Genomic DNA, 21,040 nt, shown 5'->3' on the forward strand with positions numbered 1-21,040 from the left:
CACCTAGACCTAGGCACCACTTCATGCTGACTTTGGGGGCTCAAGCAGTGCAGAGGTCTCATGCTGGCTCATTGGTTGGGGCACCTGTGGGGACTAAACCCCTGATGTGTGTCTAAAAGCACATAAATCTCTACAGCTAAAACGCACAAGCTACATTGAGACCCGTGTGAAAGTTTTAGACAAGGAAGGTTTAAAGAAATGCAGATGTTAAGTCCTCACAGCAACCTCAACTCAGCCCTGTTGCACTCCTGGTATCATTTCTCTTGCATAGTTCAATGTATTTGTAGGTTTTCAGAAATGATCACAAAGCGTCATCTGTCTGCACACACAGAAGGCAGGGCGCTATATGTGTAAGGCACACACACACAATATCCACTGTGTCAATATGGATGAGATTACACTGCTGCAGGAAACTCAAAAAAAAATTACTCATGCAACTTAGTGATGGCCATGAGGAAGAACTGTGCTGGGAACCAGGACACCTAGGTTCAGTGCCCCGCTCCACCACAGACCTGGGGTACAACCTTGGGCAAGTCATCAAAATTCCCAAGACAGAAAGATCCCATATTGCAGATGGGTAAATCAAGTCTTCATTTACGGCTGTCAAGCATTTTAAGGTCCTCTTATGAAAAATGCTAAAGAAATGCAAAGTTTTATCACATAATAAGCAGGTGCAGTGAGGGGCGGGGGAGAGAAGGTCAAGGAGTGTATTCCTTTATAAAGTTTATTAAAGATCACATACACCGTACGTTGCTAGCAAACCGGACAACCATCCCCCTACAGAAGGAGGCCATACTCCTCTTCAAGTTTAAGCCATAAATGTTTTGTCATCAGATTGTGCTTTATTTTGCTTTTGGAAAGAATCTGTAGACAAAGCTACAATAGAAATACATTTTTTCGAGCACCAAACACAGCCCGTGCGTGGATTTGTCATTCATCCTTCTCTTCCCTGCTGGACAGTGGGGACTGGAGTGTGAGTGAAAGACCTGGCCGGTCCATTTCTCCTCACAGCTGGTTCTAAAGGAAAAGCACAGGCAATGATCCCATAAACACTTGGTCAGAGACGGGGAATCTGAATTCCTGGGTTGGCTCTCAGCTATCAACCTGTCCCTTCATATTCTTTGCCAGTCTCCCCAAGCAAATCCTGCTCCATTCCATAGAGGAAAGAGAACTGCCTTCAGGTCTGAGTGGGATGCAATCTGGCACAAGCATGGCGGATTTGTTAACCCCTCCTCCCCAAGCTTCAGGATCCTGGGAGATCAGTATATAGCACAAGTGACTGGCACGAAGGCTCTAACACTACATGCGGCAGGCCAGAGAGCTGGGAGTACCAGTGGTGCTACCCTGGTCAAACCACTTGCTTGAATTCACTCCCCAAAAGGCAGATCCACTCATGAGCTATTCACTTCCCAAAAGAGGTAGAGAGGTAGGGCCCCCATGTAACCACCCCACAGTCATACCACTGCACACAGGGATCAGGCATGGGGGCCAGTTTTTTTTCTTTTCCAAATTTGGGTGCTTACGTCAGCTTGCCCAAATGCCAACTTGAACAACCGGGCCCTGTAACGTAGACACTCAAGATTGAAGACCAGGTTTCACGTTGTTATTCCAGGGGTGGGTGGAGCAGGAAGGAATCTTGCAGGGTCAGAAGGAAACCATTCCCTCTGAAGGGGAGCATCCCAAGCCTGCCAGACCCTTCCCCACACAGAAGTCTCAGAGATCTGGCCCAAGCATTCCTGTCTGTGAAGAAGACTGGAGTAGGAAGAGCCCTCAGCAAGTTGCATCCTGACTCCATAAAATCAGAGAAGGTACAAGTCAAGTGAAAGGAGGGAAAGAAAAACCTCTTCAAGTAGAAGAACATGGCAGAGGCCAACCAGAGAGCAGGTACCCCTGGAATTCAAGCATCTTCACAACAGGGCCTGCAACGACCCCTTGAATTTCCCCTGGCTTGAGCAATTCTAAGAAGGATGACAGAAAAATCCACGGTGAGGCTTGTAGGTCCCTTGGTGCTCTATAAAAGCCAGCATGATTCGGGGAAGCTCCAAATACTTACCACCCCATTTTTGGGAGGAAAAAAGTAGTAGAAATCTTTAGATTTACATCATTCAAAAAAGTTACAAAAACTATATATATATATATTGTATTATATACACACAAACCTCAATACAGCACATGTGCTAAAAAAAGTCTTCTCTACAAGTTGCAAATATTGCACTGTCGGCGGTTAAACCTTGATCTTCACCCAGGGAATGAAGTTGAGAGCATTGCTTCAGCCTCTTGCCCAGTGCTGGTGGTTCTTGCCTTTTTTTGTTTTCTTTGTGAAGAGAATTGAGGTGCCGTTCAGTGCAGAGCGTGATCTAACCAGCCACCCATCACAACATCACCTCCAGACCAGTAACAACCTCCGCAGGAACAGGGTCCGGTGGCTAACAAACAGTGCATTTGGAGAGCCTCTCTCCCCTTATTAGTGGCATTTGCAGTTCAGCATCTGCAGATGATTGTCCCAGGCCTACAGTGGATGTTTCCTCCAGCGTGAGCCACAATGGACCCATGTCCTCTCCTCTCAGCCCTCGTTGGAAAGAAGCTACCAAATGACAGTGTCCCAAGGCAGAGACTGTCCCTTTTTTGGTCAGGAGGTGTCACGGCGTGGAAGGTCCAAACAATCTGTAAACATCGTCTGTCGTAGTTTGATGGAAAGGGACCCTGGAGGACCGACGGAAGAAAGTTGCGAGGATGGAAGGTGCCGCAGCTTTAACGACCCATCGTTATGAATAATAAAAGCAAAGCACATCGCTCATCGCTTTGAGCCCCTCAAGAATTGCACTCAGATCCTAACGTTCCTTGACCATCTCTTTGTGTTTCACACCGTCCGCCCTGCAACCCTCCCACAGATCTTCACCAGGCACCTGTGACTTCTAGGAGAAATCCCTGGACATGGGGAAGCAGCCTGTCTCCATATTGTGGCATTAGTAACATGGCAAAACATATCTAGAGTATATGGGGGCAGTGGAAGAGATCCATTTCCTAGAGCCAGGGAATGGGTTCGGGGGGAGGGGAAAGGACAGACTGCTCTTCAACCCACACCCCACCTGACTACAACCCCTCCTGACTCTAGGATTGTGAAGTTTCATGTGGTTCTGCAGAGAGATGGGATTGAGCTATGAGCTTTAGATACAGAACCGAATCTTCCCTCCTCCCATCTCTGGGAAGTTCGGATCCAGCTGTTTATGGAGAACTGGGGCCCTGGTTATGAAGCTCAAGCCAAGATACCAACATCTCCAGAGTTCGAGGGGGGTTGAAGTCAGGCGTGAATTCCCAGCAGCTTCAAGCTAGTCACTGCCCTTTCTCTCCAAACCAAAGCCCGGCTCAGCGATGGGCAGTCACTGGCGCTAGGCGCAGGGAGAGCTGACGGGCACCAGGGTGCTTGTTATTGCAAGCATCAACATGATGCAGAAAGGCTGTGGGTTCCACAGCTCTGCGCCCAGACGCATCCGGAACATGGCCGGAGTAAAGCGCCACCAGCCTCTTCCACCCCTGGCTTACCTGACGGCAGGAGAGTTTTTAAATCAGGGAGAGGAAGTGTGGGGAACAACATGGCAGCTCCTTTCACCTTCCAGCTAAGTGAGGGTAACCACGTCCTACAAGGACCGATCCATCGCCCCTTGTTTGGGGGCCATTCGCTCCCAGACGCTCTGGGGATGGGCTCATGCCCTGCATCGTAAACATGGAATGTTCCATTTTCATGGGGACTGCTGGGCTCCCTGCAGCTGCGAGCTATGTCTGAATGGGGAGATGCCCAAGGCACAAGCATCTACTAGCCTCAGACAGCTGCTTCTAGCCTAATGCAACCCCACTTCCCCGTTCCGCTCTCGAGCAACAAACAGAGATCAGAACCTCAGAGAAGGTGCCAGCGTGGTTTCAAATCTCATCATGACCAGGGATGGAAAGTCTGTAGACTGGACCTCCCCCAAACCCACCCAGTTGGTTAAAAGCAGCGAAGGGTTGGCCGTTGGCTGCAAAAATAAGCCTCTTTCTGGGTGAATTCCTATTAACTGTGGCCACTTCAGTATCAGAAACAGACAGACTGACGGAGGGGCAGATGGGCCTACCTGGAGGGGGAGGGGCATCTGCAGATGGGATCAACAATGGGCCCAGACTGCGAAGGAGACAAAATCCCCGTATTGCTTCATCTCTACTGCTGGAGCTTTCTTACTTCTGTTGCGATCTCTCTAACATTGACCTCCACAGGTTTTGACCGAGCCCTTCGAAGCTTCAGAAGGGCTCAGCTTTGGCTCCGGGAGCCCTCATGGAGATGCCATGTTTCGAGAGCTGCTCTGCTGGGGAAGGGACGGTGCGTGCTCTCTTACTAAGATCTGCGCTCGTTGGGAGAGGCAAACCCCAACCCCTCTTGCACCTGCGCTGGCCTGATCCTCTCCTGGTTGGGTGAGAAGAACTCTCCTTTCTGCTACAAGCAGGAGTATCCGGTGTGCAGCCAGAGAGGAGTTTCGTTACAGCCCCGGAGCTGTAGGATGAAAGCAAAGCTAACGAACGGTAGGGTTTTATTGCTGGTGAAGTCATCCAATGAGCCCCGCTGGCTCGTGCTCCATGGAACAGACCAGTCTTGGGAGACAAGAAGATTGTGCACATTTATTTTGTTTTTTTAAAAAAAACGTATAAATCAATAGGAAAGTTAGAAGAGGCCCCACCAGCAAATGGCTGGGGCCCTGGGAGGTGCTGAATTTGAGTGCCCCTGTTGGAAGAAGCAGACAAACCATTCTGAAGAATCCCAATGAAAGCGCAACACCCTTCTTTGCCAGCAGTGGGTCTATACACATCTCGGCTTTGGGGCTGGCTTGAGACAATCAGTAGGTATCTTTCTGGGCCCCTGGTATTTGTTGCCCTCCAAAATTCAACCCCTGGGAGGAAAAACAGAACAGGCTCTTCCCAGTCTCATCACATTAAAGCTTTTCTGCAGCAGACTGGCCTCCTGCCGAAAGCAGTCCTTGGTTTTGGTACCAGTTCTCTACGTAGTGCAACAGGGTCTAGTTAAGGCCACCCAAGGAGGACTGAGAATGCAGCGATGGTCATTGTCTCGCATTTACTGCGACATTTCCCCGCTGGGCGGCAGGGGGTACCAGCTGCTGGTTTCCCGGCCTCTCCGTCCAGTGAGAAAGTCACAAAGAATAATACAAAAACATTTTCCACTTCAAGCTCTGCAGGAAACGAGATGGGCTGGGGGACGCCAGATCGTCCCACGTGCATCCTGGCTCGGCAAGCCAGAGAGTCACCAGTGCAGGCCCCTGGCTCGGAACGGGATCCTGAGCTCTGCACCCTCGGAGAATGAGTGGTCGAGAGCCCTAGTGCAGCAAGGCTCCCATGGTTCACAGCGATCGCCATGCTCCCAGGGGAAGTGCAGATACCTCCGAGCGGCAAGGCTGGACCGGCCCCCTCCGCCACCTCTCAGAGACCTCCTGCTGCAGGACATCTCTGCCCAGCAATGCTCTGGGGACAGGTCACCTCACATCAAGCCTGTCACTTGGACTCGGGTGGGTTGTACTCGGTCTCTCCGGAGGATACCTGGGAGATCCGGCGCGTGGAACGCCACAGCCGTCTGTGGAACTGCCCAGTCCGCACCTGGGGAGAGAGTGGAATGAAGGGGCAGGCCTGAGGAGCAACGTGGAGGTGCTTTGCGGAGAGGGATGGGGTCGCTCGGCGGAAGCAGGGCCGTAGTCTGTCTTGGCTACTTTACGGACCCGGCTTCTGTAAAGGGGGCCAACCTGCATCACGGAGCCCCTCCCTCCAGGCCAGGGTCTCATCACACAGCTGGGCTGTGCAGTCGCCCGGCCCCCGGGATGCCCAGCACCTCGAGGATTGGAGCCCACACTCTGGCACAGATGAGCCTTCTCACCAAAGAGAGCAGGGTGGAGCAGACAGAACCTCTGTCCTAAGGGTTCGTGCCAAGGCTTGGCTGATCACAGCCATTTTGCGCTCCGGAGAAGGGCCAGATTTCGAGCATCCTGCTGTGGGAAATCCAGCCCTGCCATCCCTCAGTCTGCAGACAGCGAGTCTGACTTCACTCATGGCTATGGGCCCCTCTTGGCGCCTACCTGGGCTGGCCGGGAGTGCAGTGCCTACCCAGTCTCATGCTCCTGCCAGCAAGGTGCACCCTGCCCCCCTCCAATCATGCAACTACTTCACTGGTGCTTCCAGCAAGGTGCACCTGCTCCCCGCCCCCAGCGAACCACGAGGAGGGGGCGGTCTCCATTTACCTGCGAGGGCTGGCCCACTCCCTCCCACCCCCAGCGAACCACAAGGAGGGGGCGGTCTCCATTTACCTGCAAGGGCTGGCCGGCTCCCCCCCACCCTCAGCGAACCACGAGGAGGGGGCGGTCTCCATTTACCTGCAAGGGCTGGCCAACTCCCACCCACCCCCAGCGAACCACAAGGAGGGGGCGGTCTCCATTTACCTCCGAGAGCTGGCCCACTCCCCCCCACCCTCAGCGAACCACGAGGAGGGGGCGGTCTCCATTTACCTCCGAGGGCTGGCCCGCTCCCACCACAATCAGCTTCCCATCCTCCAGCCCCACCAGGATGTGGCTCTTCTCCTTGGTCACAGAGACGCTGTGAACTGGGACCTTCATGGGCATTGGCAACACTGCTGCTTGGAGGCTGCAATGGCAAGGGGGGGGGGCATTTAAACAGTGGGGAGAGCTGCTGGGGACTCAGAACGGACTGTGGAAAGGGACAGCTGGGCAGGGGGCCCTGCCAGACACCCCACAAACTCACCCCCTCTCCAAGATCTTTAAATCAGGGGTCTCTCAAAGCGCCCTGTTCATGCAGCAAACCGGCTCCCGGCTGCACTCCAAGCCAGATCTGGGGATTTGACTGCATTTCACGCCTGTTCACCCTGCCAAGCCGACGCAGTTCCTGGACAGGGAGCTGGGTCCCAGTCTGGCTCCTGCATCAGTCAACTAGCCAGCTAAGTCCCAGTTGCAGGGAGAAATGCCACACTGGGACAACTGGCTTGTGCGGGCATCTGAGGGCAGAGTTTTATTCCACAGACCCTTTGGGACGGGGGCGATGCGTGAAAAGGAGAAAGCCAAGCTTGACTCTCAGATCCCAGGCTGGTGGGTAGGAAAACCAAACCATTTCACTTTGCAAACAAGAGTCAATCTGATCTGGAATTCCTGCTATGCAGAATCTCACACAGGGCCGCCCGGTGGGGAGGAGGGGGCAAGTGCGGCAATTTTTCCCCTGGCCCTGCAGGTGCCCCCACGAGAGTTTGTTGGGGCTTCTGGAGTGGGGTCCTTCACTCGTGCTGGGGGCCCTGGAAAACTCTTGCGGGGGCAGGTCCCCGGAACTACTTCTGCTCCGGGTCTTCGGCGGTAGGGGGTCCTTCTGCCCCAGGACCTACCGCCAAAGAGCCCCGAAGACCCACGGTGGGTGTCCTTCCACCCTGGGACCTGCCGCTGAAGACTCCAGGTCCCCTGAATCCTCTGGGTGGTCCTGATCCCACAAGGCCAGCAGGGGGAACCACCCATGTTTTCAGGGGTTGATAAATCCAGTTTTAAGTGCCGTCCAGCAGCCCAGCCCTGCGCAGACAGTTACAATGGGTGATTCTCTTTCACCCACAAGAGCCGGCAAGACCAGATCAAACTGGACAGGGCCACAGGCAGGTTTGCCCCAACCTGCTGGGGAAGCGGAAAAAAAGTGCAGACATCTTAGTCCTTTAGGAAGAGCAAGAGTCGGGCTAACTCTGCCAACTAATAACGCGAGATGTCCAGGCAGGGCCTGGGTGCGTGGAAAAGAACAGTAAGAGAGGGTGTTTTGACCCTGTGTTAGATAAGAATGGAACGCAGACTCCAGCAAGAACTGCTGAGAAAAGTAAGATCTCAGGAAGAAATATGTATAAACAAAATGCAGCTGTGGATCATTACTGTGTGTAACAGAAGGTATAAACGCTTGCCCTAATTGTTTAGCTTTTGGGAGACCTGCCATTGTGCACTCTCCCCCTTGCAATACTGCTTGAGAATAAACTGCCTCTGACATGTTGAAACCAACACAAGCGTGAAGGTCTGTGATATTCTTCCACACTGCTAACGTCAGCTTCCTAATCTCTGCAAAGAGCCCTCAGATATGGCCCTAACAGACACCTTATCAATACGGATTCTATGGGCCTGGGAAACCAGCAGAGTATTTCAATTTAATCCCCAAAGAATAATTTCCACACTCATTCATGGACTTTATGGCCAGAAAGGACCATTGTGATCATCTAGTCTGACCTCCTGTAGGACACAGACCAGAGAACACATTCACCTCACCCCCACATGGGACATGAACCCACAACCCTGCTTAGGAGGCCAGTGCCTTACCCATTAGTACATTTCACCTCCTGTGTTACTGAGCATAAGGTACCAGCCAGGCCCTAACCTCACCCTGAATAAAACAGGATGTTAATGGCTGCATGAGTATAGCTTGTCCGCGTGGGGAGCTCCTCCAGAAGATGGTAGGCTACCCTGAGGTGAAGAGAGGTGCAGATGCAAGACCCACACGCTATGCTATCGACCCACACGCTGGGTGGTTTTAGAGAGACAGCGACTGAGGAAGAGCATTCGCCGCAAGCGATCATGGCTGTGACACACTCGGGACCCTTGTCCCCTGCATGGGAGTGACACACGGCGCTGGTGGTGGGCCCAGGAAACCGAAGAGGGGACATTTACCTCTGAAGATCCAAGATCTGGAGAGAACACTGCATGGTCCCCAGAACCACGAACTCCTCGGTGACACACAGGACTGTGACCTGCTCCTCCAGTGGGACGGAGGAGAGATGCTTGCCATTGACGGAATAAAGGTGCAGGGCAAATTTATCCTTCGAGAGAAACGAGAAGAGAGTTGGGGGAGCAACCGATGATGGGTTGAAAACTTTCCAAGCACACCTCTATTCTAGGACGCGACTGGGAGAACAGCCTTCGGCACGGCCGCAGAATCATCTCTCCATGACTCCCCATTCAAATGGGCTTGGTTCTTACCATCACCAGCCATAAAGGTTCTGCAAGCCAAGCTATACCATCAGCAAACGCCTCCCCATTGCCTGCAACAGGCACAACTGGAACTTGCTACTCCATTCTGCTGGTGATCATAGAATCATAGACTATCAGGGTTGGAAGGGACCTCAGGAGGCTATCCAGTCCAATCCCCTGCTCAAAGCAGGACCAATTCCCAACTAAATCAGTGATGCGCATAAAGAAGTAAGGGGGGAGGGGACAGCGCCTCCTGCTGGGTGGTGGATGGGTTGTTCCTAGACGGGATAAGTACCCAGCTATGTTTATTTGGGATTGGAATCTAGCTGCTGCTGATTGCTCCAAGGCACAGTGCCATCACCACAGCAGGGTGGACTTACTGTCCCTTCCCTGCTGGGTTTCAGAGCATGTCCGAGACGCCCGCCCTTGCCCACAGTGTCCCATAGGGAAAGGCCATGTTTGTCCCTGCATTGCTGCTGGTCCTGCAGGTCCTGGCCCACTCACCTTCAAGGAGGATCTCCCCGCCACAGTGGTCTGGACGATGATCTGGCCCTCCAGGCCCACGGCGAGGTTCGAGACAGTGGCGGGCAGTGAGCTCTCACAGGGTGGCTTGATGGACTTCATGAACTGTCCCCGGCGGATGGTGTGGACGATGATGGTGCCATCCTGCCACAACGACAAGGCCTTTCGGCTGTCACCAGAGCAACTGGGTGCTTTACTCTCACTTACCATCAATGGGTCCTCAGTGTCTAACTCCCATAGGCCTCTCAAAACCCTAGCCTTATTCTCCACCTGCCCTGAGTCTTTCATGAAGACAACTACTAAAAAAATAAAGGAAAAGCAGCATTTTTCTTCTGCATAGTAAAGTTTCAAGGGTGCCTTAAGTCAACGTTCAGCTGTAAACTTTTGAAAGAACCATGTTTGGTTCAGAGTTATGAACATTTCAGAGTTACGAGCAACCTCCATTCCCGAGGTGTTCGGAACTCTGAGGTTCTGCTGTACATCTCTGTGTGTGGACAGGGGCTCTTGTTCTGTTGTGTCCCTTGCCTCTGTTTGTCAGAGGGTGGAGCTGGATGGCAGGAGAGAGATCACTTCATCATTGACTGTTAAGTTCACTCCTCTGGGGCACCTGGCATTGGCCACTGTCGGCAGACAGGACACTGGGTTGGATGGACCTTTGATCTGACCCAATGTGGCCGTTCTTATATTCTAAACTCTAAATAACATGAAATGCTTATGTACAATCAAAGACCCTATAAAGTACGTCCATCAAACCTGGAAGATTTTTTGCGGTTCATCGTTAATAACTGACACTAGAAAGAGAGCCCAGGTGGGTGAGAGGATATCTTCTATTGGACCAACTTCTATTGGTGGGAGGCACAAGGTCTGCGTAGCTCGAAAGCTTGTCCCACTCACCAACAGAAGCTGGCTCAATAAAAGACATTGCCTCCCACGCCTTCTCTCTCTAAAATCCTGGGACCCACATGGGTACCACCACACCACAGCCTAGAAATAACAGCAGTTGTCTGGCACCAAAAGAGGGAATGTTGAAAGATATAAACACAGGAATAAGTTTGCATTATCCACAGAAATGGCTTAAAAAGGGAGAACTTGCAGTTAATAACGAGGGCTAATATTGAGATGGGATCCCGGATGCGAATCACACATAAAAAAGCCTCAGACAGGGAAAGGACTGAAGAAATGTGTTATACGCCAATACCATCTACTGGAGATTGATGGAAGTGTAAGAGAAACAGAGCTGAAATCTGAGCACTCAGCTGTCTGTTAGAAATCAGACGGCGGTCCCCATCAAGGAGCCCTGAAATCAGAGTATATAAAGCTGAGGTCACTACGTGGGACCCCCAGAGTTGACTGAACCCATGAGGAAGCTTCTGAATCCCCAGTGCAATGGATGCCAGGACTAGCGGTGGGCAGTCTCCATATTCCAGCGTTAAGAGGGTAACAATTGGGGAGATTTCATTTCAGACTGGATTTCCCCTTCTGCTCTTGAATATAAGTAACCAAGTGCCCATTCTCTAAGGCAGGAGTCCCCAGTGTGGTGTCCGTGGGTACCATGGCGCCTGCCAAGGCATCCACGTGCGCCCGCCTACCGGCCGCCTAACAAGCAGCTGCCAAAATGCCGCCATGAAGTGCCAACGTCAAGAAGCAACGCCTCTTGATGACACTCCTTCACAGCGACATTTTGGTGGTGATGCTTCTTGACATTGCCACTTCATGGCGGCATTTTGGTGGCGATGCCTCTTGACGTTGCCATGTCATGGTGGCATTTCAGCAGCTGCTTGTCCAGTGGCCACGGTCCTTGGCAGCTAGTCATCTGGCTCCCACCTCATGGAAAAGGACAGGGAGCACTGCTCTAGAGAGACCTCCTGTAACCACAGTTTAGAGCTGAATTCATGCTAGACGAATACTCTCCTTCATAAGGCAGGCAAACTGGCCCAAGAGAGATTTGAACTGAAACTTAAAGCAACTGCTTTTGATATTTTAAACTTGTCCGTTTTGCAACTAATCCATTCAAACAGCAGGGACTCCAAACTGCCTTACAGAGAAGTGCACCCCACCTCCTTGGAGAAACACTGGCAGGGCGATGCATGTTAGGCACTGAGAAATGATGCTCGTAAGTAAATGTAATAAAAAAATCTTGCTAGTTTAACTGCTGAGTTGAACTCTGGTCTTTGACAATTGCTTGCAAGACTGCGTTGGTGTGTGCGCTCGTACCACGAGCACTGGGTGCACCTATATGTGAGTGGTGAATTGCTGTGTATATTAATCTGGTTCTGGATCAATTAATACAGTGCTGATTGGTTATGTGTCCTGACTTGAGAAATAAAGTTCAAGTGAAGAGTGGATCTGAAAAGAGCGCAGAATTACATTAGGACGTGAACACTCGCTGGACTCCGATACTGGCTACAGCACTTAGCCAACTGGCAAATCAAGTTGGCTGGAGTTCAGCTTTCAAATCTAACTGGCACCTCAGCAAACTCCTAACATTGACACCTTCCGCCCCCTGCGCACCGTGACACATCCTCACCTTTGACCCTGACACGGCCATGTCCAGCTCGGTGCTGATGGCGACGCACGTCACCTCGGCGTCGTGACCATACAGGACTTGGACAGGTTTGGGAGCCAGGCCACTGGAAAACCCACCCTGGAGAGAGAAAACAGGGTCCGTGGGCCAGATCCTGAGCCAGTCTTGGCCCCACAGCCCCTCCAACATCAGTGGAGCTATTGCTGCTTAAAGCAGCGGAGGATCTGGTCTGGAAAGGCCCAGAGGAAACGGAGTCGAGGGAACAGAGTTCCAGCCAGATGCTGGGGATGGGAAGCGTTTGTAATCACCGTGCGAAGCCACCAATGCTGCTTGCAAAGCCCCAGGGGCTGAGCGAGGCTGGAGGAATAACTACAGCCACACCCGCCAGGATGGCTCAGGAGAAACCCCAGCCATGTGGCAGCGAGGCTGACACGTTAGGGGAGCAGAGCTCAGAATCCTTCCAGCAGGGCAGGCTGAACCGGGTAAGTTCCTATCCTCGTCTCCAGAAGGCAACCGGCCCCAGCAGAGAACTGCCACGGAAGCTAGTATGATGGAGCAATCTCTGCTCAGGACAGGGCTGGACCAGGAGTGTGGGGAACTGGCATTGGGTAGAGCTGGGTGTGGGAGGCCAAAGGCTGGTGCTGCGGGCCAGGAGTGAGGGGCACTGGAAGAGCTGGGTGGGGAGGCCCAGGGTGGCATGGTAGGAGGTACTGGACCCTGGGCTGGCATGGCAGGGGTGCTGCGGGGGCCAGGAGTGAGGGAAACTGGCAGAGCTGGGTGGGGAGGCCCAGGGTTGGCATGGCAGGAGGTACTGGACCCAGGGGTGGCATGGCAGGGGTGCTGCAGGCAAGGAGTGAGGGGCACTGGCAGAGCTGGGTGGGGAGGCCCAGGGTTGGCATGGTAGGAGGTACTGGACCCCGGGCTGGCATGGCAGGGGTGCTGCGGGGGCCAAGAGTGAGGGGCACTGGCAGAGCTGGGTGTGGGGGTTGCAGTACCACTCCCACCAGCCCATCAGTATCAAGTCAACCAAATGACCACAAAAGAAAACCTTTGAAGAGACATCGGGGTAGCCTGCTGCCAGCACCCCCTCGGACCTACAGAATGGTGCTTCCTAGCCCAGGAGCGAAACATACTGGGGATCTGCTTTCTCCCCTGCCAAACCCAAGAGCCACGCGAGTGCTTTGCCAAGAAGTCTCCAACCACCCAGAAGCCTCCTTGGACCCCAGCCCTGAGCTACTCAGTGGAGCACACCCAGCCGGAGCCTGTCTCTCCCTCACCTGCTGCAGGACCTGCCAGACCATGCAGGTGGTATCCCGGGAGCCCGAAATGAGGTAGATTCCGCACAGATCGAGCGCCAGGCAGGTGACCACATCTGTAAGGAGGGGAAGAGGAGATGTTTTTTCCAAGATGCCGAGCCCAGCGCCCCACAATGCCGATCCCCACCCTGTTTCTCTGGGGCTCTGAGTTGGGGCAGAGCCCACCAGGCACTCTGGAGGGGGTGGAAGATAGTGACCGCAGGGTGAGCAGCATGGCTCATTTCAACCCCACCTGGTCCTACCGGCAGGTAACTCCTCCCCCCAAAGAGCAAGGGGTGGCTCCGGGGCCCTGGCTGGCCTGAAGTGTTGAGAGTTTGCCAGTGTCTTCCTAGCGCCCCCGCAGGTCATGCCAAGGTTGATCAGCTGGGCATGGGGTGGAAAAGCTTGGGGGCTGCAGGCCAGGGTGGAGGTGCGTTGGAAGGATGGGCCACAGAACCGTGGCAGGATGTGAGTCCCTCCGGCCCACGCGCCCCACATCGGTTTACCCCCCCGCCAGCCCATCTGGGCCCCATACCTATGTGCCTGGTGATGTGCCCGATGACCTTCCCTTTGCTCAGCGACGTTACACGCAGGCTGTTGTCCCAGTGCCCCCCGCTGAAGAGGAGCTTCCCGTCGGGAGAGATGGTCAGTGTCTTCGAGGACACTTCCACCCCTGGGGCGAAGGGGCCGGAGAGGAAGCGCTGGGCTCTGGCGGAGGAGACAAGAGCGCATAGCTACAGAGCATCACCCCAGAGAGCCGCCGACTCTTTGGCTCCCGGGAACTCTCCATCATGTTGTCAGCAGATTGCAATGGCAGCCAGCGTGGTGGGTGGTCATGGAGAGGACAGGGCTGGGGCCTGTGGGAGAGGGGGCATGGGACCCTGGCTGGCACAGGCAGGGTGGAGAGTACAAGCAGGACCCTGAAGGGGGCAGTTGATCACCTGCAATCCTGTGTCCAGAGAAGGCATTTGGGGCTGCCCCTTCAGAGGCATCCCTATGTCCCAGAGCAGGGAGGTGACCCACCCAAGGCACTCTGCCGGGGTGCCCTCCAGCCAGAAGATTGCTCTGTTCCCTCCCAATTAGCTAAGAGCAACAGAACTGGCCAAGGGGCTATGGCGATTGGCCCTTGGGGGGCGAATGCCAGGAATGGGCATGCACAGTGTGGCTGGGAGCCAGGGCGCAGGTTGCCGGTCAGGGGGAGTTTGGAGCCAGCTCCTCCAGGGGGAGGCTGGAAGAAGTGGGATAGCGCTGTGAAAAGGACGCTGCAGGGTGACACCTGGAGGAACGTGCCTACTGGACGGGGCAGGGGTAGAGGCCTCCGTGGTTGTGCCACCTAGAACCCAACTGGACAAAGCCTTCAGGGACTCGGCGTTGGGGCTGATTCCCAGGGCACTGAATGGCAGGAGCCCGGGAGGGATCTGGTAACGGGGCTCCCTGCCAAGAGGCCCTGGCCCAGACTCACTTTGCATTGGAGATGGTGGGGTCTTTGGTGAAGCTGAAGTAGTTGGAGATGTTTTTGTCGTAGGGCAGCCAGCTGTGGGTTCCCAGCAGGCCGTTGGCGCTCACCGTGACCTAGGCAAGGAGAGGGAGGCTAGCAGGAGAACGCAGAGTGCGCAGCCCCTAACGTTACAGCCCTGCTCTTGGGAAAGTGCTACAGGGCACGGGAAGGCCCTGGCCGGTCAGAACCTCGGTTTTATGACTTGTTCGAAAGGTGCCCCCCCTCCCTCCCCCAGCCCCTGCAGTACAATGATGGCAGCGGTATGGCCACCCCTACCACACTGGGTGATTCCGGGGTGTCCATGCCGATTATCAACTGGGCCTGACCCTACCTAGCTATTGCTACCTGAGGCAAATCACCACACCCAGCGGGATGCGTGCAGGACAGATCCCCTTCTCTCTCCATAATAAGCCAGAGGTTAGCTAGTGCTCTCGGGAACAGCCAGACCCAACGCCTGCTCAGACCTCATGCTTCATCGTCAGCTGCAGGAGGGAGCTTTAGTTTCTCCAGCCAAGTGCTGGAAGTTGGAAGGCCGGGCTTGAGGTTAAGGCCCAAGGCTGGGACCCACGGAACCTGGTGGCCAGTTTGCCCCTGACCCACCATATGGCCTTAGGCAAGTCCCTTCAATGGTTCTGTGCCTCAACTCTGGCCCTGTGAACTGGCAATCAGCTGCCCTGAGTGCACGGGGGCCGGGAGGATAAAATGAACAGATAGTAGAGGTGCTCCGATAGGGGGGCTACAGATGACCTGAGCTGAGAGCCCCCCAAATTCCCAGCCAACATGCCATGCCACACCGCCAAGGGCACTCACCAGCACGTCTGGGGAGCCCTGCGTGATGAAGGAATGGGCCTGGTTCTCGGGGACCACAGCCTGCACCAGCGGGACCCCGTCGCTGATCCCCTGCGGGAGAGAACAGAGAGCTCCGGTGCTGCTGCCAGGCAGCTCGGGGGCTACGTGCTGCCGCGGCCCCACCAGCATGCGCAAGTTCCATCAGCGCCAGGCATTATTGGGTGTTTGTAGTGCCTCGGCGCCCCAGTCACAGACTGGGATAAGGTCATCCCAGGTGCTGGACAGACACACCGGAGAGTCCCTGCCCCAAAGAGCTAGGTAACCGCACTGTCTCTCTGGAGCCCGTGTCCTCCCTCACTCCGTATCACCTTCTCTGGCCACTGTCACCCCATCACTCTCCCTCCCCCACCCCCCACACGCACCCCTCCCTCCCCACCACGTGAGAGGATTTTTTCGTAAGCTGTCCCAGGCAGGGCCTGCAGCTCTGGCCAGCCCCACCCTCGGAGCCCAGCGGCGAGGAGATCTCTTACCTCGACGAAGAAGGACTTGAGCTGGTTGAGGTTCTCGAAGACGTTGGGGGAGTACGTGTCAAGCCGGGCCAGCCTCCTGGTGGCATTTTCAGCTGAGAGGCGCACTGGGTGAGGTTCCTGCCAGGGGGGAAGACACCAGCGAGTCGGGAGGTGCCAGATCCTTGCCCTGAGCGAGATCCCAGAGCCCAGCCTCCCAGGAAGAGAGAAGAAGCAGAAGGCAAAAGGACCCAGGAGTGGGGGGTGGCCATATATGGACCAAAGCCCTGGCTGGGGGAGTGCAGCTCTGCTCTCAGGGCCTTCCCCTCCCCGGGGGTTAGCCGGACGCGCCCTCTCCGGCTCCCGATACCTTGAGCAGCTGGCAGGGGGTCTGCCCAAAGTTGCTGATGATGCCTTCCAAAGCCTTCCTCTGCGTCTCGTCCGCAATGGCGTCCAGGTCCACGGCCCCTGGGTGCACGGTAACATGGATTTGGGGACAAAATTGTTTTGTTCTTTATAGTAAAGTTACTTGATGAAATTGTTTTAATGTAAGTCTATACATTAAGGTTTTATGCTAATTTAGTAATACTGGAGATTGCTCTGTTCTGCCTTGAAAGGATTGTTTTGTTCTGTGAAAAGTTGGTGTTTGAAATTATTGTGCTGTTCTGTGTGTGAATAAATGTGTGTGAAATGTAAATAAATAAATAAATACACATGCCAGTGAACTACAAAAGAGGGGTGAAGAAACAAGCTGCCAGCGTCACCATCCTGAGACCCTGATGGCTGGACGAGAGTGCAGAGTGCAAAGGCATCTGCCCTGAATTAAGAACAGGATACGAAATAAGGAAATGGAAAATAGCTGTGAAAACCACATGATAATGATCAAAAAGAAACGGCGAAAACAACTAGTCTGTGATCAATAATTCAAGCATGACACAGCGGGGTTCACAGGCTTACATGAGGATTTGTTGCTATAAAAGATAGGTGAGAATTGAGGAGCTTTGGGTTCGTCCTGCCAAGACTTCCCCCGGAGCATCACGTCATGACAGACAGAACCCAGCTCCTCCTTACCTGTGATCAATCTAGCTCAGGGGTCAGTAACCTTTCAGAAGTGCTGTGCCAAGTCTTCATTTATTCACTCTAATTTAAGGTTTCGCGTGCCAGTAATACATTTTAATGTTTTTAGAAGGTCCCTTTCTAGAAGACTATAATATCTAACTAAACTATTCTTGTATGTAAAGTAAATAAGGTTTTTAAAATGTTTAAGAAGCTTCATTCAAAATTAAATTAAAATGCAGAGGCCCCGGTCTGGTGGTCAGGCCCCAGGCAGTTTGAGTGCCACAGAAAATCAGCTCGCAGGCTGCCTTCGGCACGTGTGCCATAGGTTGCCTACCCCTGTCTAGCTGGTCAGTAGATTAATCCGGAGCCTGGACCGGTAACTAGAACATCGACTGGCAGGGCAGTGTGTGTGCTTATGTGAGCGTATGCTAGCTGCTTTCCTACTGTATTCTTCATAAACATGGCGTGTTGCCTTATACTCTAAAAAAAGATCCTACGTGCTTCTTATGAGCTAACCTGGGGAGCGAGAGACGGGGGCGCCATGAGTGACAGGCGCCCTGCCCGCCCTGGCCTCAGCCCCGGAGCCTCTTACCCTCGTACGTGCAGTAATAGAAGACGTTGAGCGCCTCCACTGCGGCCGGGCCCCTCTGCTTGTACCCGAAGATCAGGTCGATCCACTCGTGGAGGTGGGCAGACACGTGCTCCGACTCCTGTTCCAGGGAGAGAATGGGGACGTTCAGTGCCACGGGGACACGCCAGGCTGGGGACGCCCCAATGGGTCTGGGCCACCTCTTAGGGAAACCCCAGGCCCCCGCCCTACAAGCTGGGGGAGCAGTGAGTTTGGCAGGCCAGGTGACGGCTTTGCGGGATGGCCAGAGCCCCTGCCCATTTACCAGCGCTTTCCTGTGCTTGTGGATGAAATCCTCCGGGGATCTTGCCCACTTCGGGAGGACAACATCGTTCACCTGGTCGTTCGACATCTGTAGGCAGCCCAGGTCGAACCCTAGGGAAGGTGATACAGTAGAGCGGCTCACCATCCCCTTCCGCTGCATTCCACGGCACGGGGTCTGATCAACGGCCCCCCCAGCCCCAGGGCCAACACTGGCTCTTGCTGGATGCTATAACCTCGCTGCCTGATGCTATAACGGAGCAGGAGATCATGCGCCAGCCATGGCACGTCTGCCGGGCACAAGCTCCATGCAGGGCAAAATTAGCTTCCTCTGCGCCCCGGGAGCTCAGCCTGCATTCCAGCTCTGTCTGGAGCCCAGTAACGATGCACACAGAGCTCTGGGGCACCCAACATACTCCAACCCCCGCTGGCTTGGGCACTACACCCTGCATGAGCCAACATGCCCAGTGGCTAGAGACAAGTACTGAGAGTCTCTGCGACAATTGTGAGAGATCGACAGAAGTGGAACCCAGAGTCACAGAACGCATCCTGCCCCTTCAATGGAGGCCCCAAGTAGGCATCTCCCCATGCCAACCCCGGCGAGCCCCTCTCTCCCGGCTCTCGACGCAGTGCACTCCAGCCAGCCCGGCTGCGATGGCCCAGGAGCTCCCATTACCGTTCTGATTCTCCAGGAAGTCTGTGAAATAGAAGAACTCCGGAATCAGCTCCTTCACATCCACCGGGTTCTCCATGCGCGCCTGCCAGGCCGCAGGCACCGAGTGAAACTGCCGGTCCGAGCAGTCAAACCTGCCGGCAAGATAGTAAGGCTCGGCCCAGTGGCGAAGGTGCTGGGTGGGCACTTAGGAGAACCGGGACCTGGACTCAGCTCCACCACTGACCCTTCGCATGTCTGTGCCGCAGCTCCCTAGCTAGAAGATGGAAGGGGCCTTACTGTCTCTTGCTAGATACCTGCCCGGCACCGGGCACCACAGAGCCCTGACCTCGGTGGGGGTTTCTAGGAACTAGAACAATACAATCAATAATGCATAGATTCTCCTGTCTTCCAGTGAGCTCCTGGGTTTACCGTATGGTCTGAAGAAATCAGCCTCATCAGCCAAACCACTGCATCCCTAGCCCTCTGGCTTTCTTTGTGCTGGATAACGACCATGAGTCACCCAGCCACAGCGGGATACAGGGCTGGCCAAACTCTCTTTTTGCTTTATCAACTCAAAGGCAAGGCTCAGAATCGGCTCTGCGACACTTTTTGCAACAGGTAATATAGAATATCTAGTGCTTTCATCAGCAGATCTCCCAGCGCTTCACAGAGGTACCATTCCCACTGTACAGCTGGGGAAACTGAGGCACAGCACGGGGACGTGATTTGCCTAAGGTCACTGGCAGAGCTAGGACTAAAACTCATCTCTCCTGAGCCTGGTGATCTATTCACTAGGCCAGACTTCCTTGCACAGACACACAGAATGTAGGGAAGAGGCTCCTCCCTCACTCGGGTACAAGGAACATTTAAGAACGAGCCACAGGAAAGGATCCCCCACCAGCGAGCTCTCAGGCTGCAGATCAGTCTCCCAGGGGACAGTTAGAACAAGCGAGGGGAAGTGGCGATCCTGTGTTAGCAGGGCCCAGAGAAGCTAGCAGGACTGTCCTGCCACACCGGTGCTAGCCAGCTCCAGGTCTCACCGGCCGCTCTGCAACTGGATGTGAAGGGTGGTGAAGGGTTCGGTCCGGATCATGTAGTGCATGACGCCCGCTGCGTTGGAGTAGTGTGTGCCGTAGTGAAACTTGTCGATCATGCCCGTGGAGTCCTCAAAACTCTCATACCTGGGGACAGGGAGGGGAGGGGAATGAACAGAGAGCGCCACCGAGACACAGACGGTGGGGGCGGGGGGAAGGAGGAGGAGGAAGGGAACCCCAGCAGGGAGGCCAGAGTGACTTGCAACACAGCTATTGCCTTGGCCGGGCTGGTTTGCCGGCATGTGCTGTAATAGCCGGAGCGATTGCATCAGGAAGAGAAGACTGGCACCGGAGAGGGCACAGCCTTCTTACCAGCACACCCCTACCCGCCTCGCTGCTCAGCGAAGGGGCTGGAGCAGCAGTCCCGGCGGCCCAGGGCCTCTCTCCAGCCGTGGAGCAGAGCGCAGGGCGAGCTCTCCTGCCCATGCACCTCTCGGCCTTTTCTAGGCACGAGACGATTGCTCCATCTCCACAGAGCAAATGGGATCGGGAGGCATTGGTGATCTGCCCCGACTCTAGGCCTTCGCTACCCCATGTGCTGGGATCGGACTCCTGCACCCAGGGCACACCACCGGCTCTCGGCGGCCGCGGTGACGCTCCGATGTCAGCCCCCCTCCAGTCCCAGCGCCCAGGATGCACACTCACTTCTCCTTCACGTCCTTGGCATGTCTCTCGTTGGCCACCCCGATGGGTTTGGAGAGATCCCGGAACACGCCCGGGTCGCTCAGGTCCAGTGTCTCAGAGACATAGTCCTGCAGGATCCAAGGGAACTACGGAGGAGAGAGGCCAGTCAGATGCCTGCCAAAGCCTTACCCGGCCCAGACTGTCGCGGTGCCTTCAAACCCTAGCGCCGCCCGTGGCCAGACAGACAACAGGGAAGTGGCACAACGGGCAGTTTTCCCCAGGAGCACAGGGCTAGCGTTAGTGGCCGTGCTTCTGCAGTGGGCTGGGTAGGCCCATTGGGCCTTCCAGACTCTTACAGGGGGAGACATTCTCGATCCACTGGGAGAGCCAGGAGGACACTATAAGTAGAGGCATCGCCAGCTGATCGAGGGACATGATCATTCCCCTCTGTTAGGCATTGGTGAGGCCTCATCTGGAGTACTGTGTCCAGTTTTGGGCCCCACACTGCAAGAAAGATGTGGAAAAATTGGAAAGAGTCCAGTGGAGGGCAACAAAAATGATTAGG

The 21,040-nt window shown here is 54.6% G+C and overlaps 1 protein-coding gene across 6 annotated transcripts in view; it reads right to left on the minus strand.

Moving 5' to 3' along the window:
* Positions 1-4,627: 4,627 nt before the first annotated feature.
* Positions 4,628-21,040, minus strand: part of NBEAL2 (neurobeachin like 2) — a 196,494-nt gene continuing 180,081 nt past the window's right edge. For all 6 annotated transcript variants that reach the window (XM_075062154.1, XM_075062153.1, XM_032770619.2 and 3 more), the window contains 16 exons: positions 20,497-20,621; positions 19,798-19,938; positions 18,779-18,909; positions 18,107-18,216; positions 17,806-17,923; positions 16,525-16,622; positions 16,179-16,295; positions 15,670-15,759; positions 14,824-14,933; positions 13,897-14,069; positions 13,344-13,438; positions 12,070-12,186; positions 9,525-9,686; positions 8,721-8,869; positions 6,534-6,669; positions 4,628-5,634 (listed from right to left, as the gene is read on the minus strand). In XM_075062154.1, coding sequence (XP_074918255.1) covers positions 5,533-5,634; positions 6,534-6,669; positions 8,721-8,869; positions 9,525-9,686; positions 12,070-12,186; positions 13,344-13,438; positions 13,897-14,069; positions 14,824-14,933; positions 15,670-15,759; positions 16,179-16,295; positions 16,525-16,622; positions 17,806-17,923; positions 18,107-18,216; positions 18,779-18,909; positions 19,798-19,938; positions 20,497-20,621 — 1,974 coding nt within the window. In that variant the 3' untranslated portion in view covers positions 4,628-5,532. The remainder of the gene's footprint in view (positions 5,635-6,533; positions 6,670-8,720; positions 8,870-9,524; positions 9,687-12,069; positions 12,187-13,343; positions 13,439-13,896; positions 14,070-14,823; positions 14,934-15,669; positions 15,760-16,178; positions 16,296-16,524; positions 16,623-17,805; positions 17,924-18,106; positions 18,217-18,778; positions 18,910-19,797; positions 19,939-20,496; positions 20,622-21,040) is intronic.

The sequence above is a fragment of the Chelonoidis abingdonii genome, chromosome 2 (genome assembly GCF_003597395.2).
Source record: "Chelonoidis abingdonii isolate Lonesome George chromosome 2, CheloAbing_2.0, whole genome shotgun sequence".
In the NCBI taxonomy this organism is placed as follows: domain Eukaryota; kingdom Metazoa; phylum Chordata; order Testudines; family Testudinidae; genus Chelonoidis; species Chelonoidis abingdonii.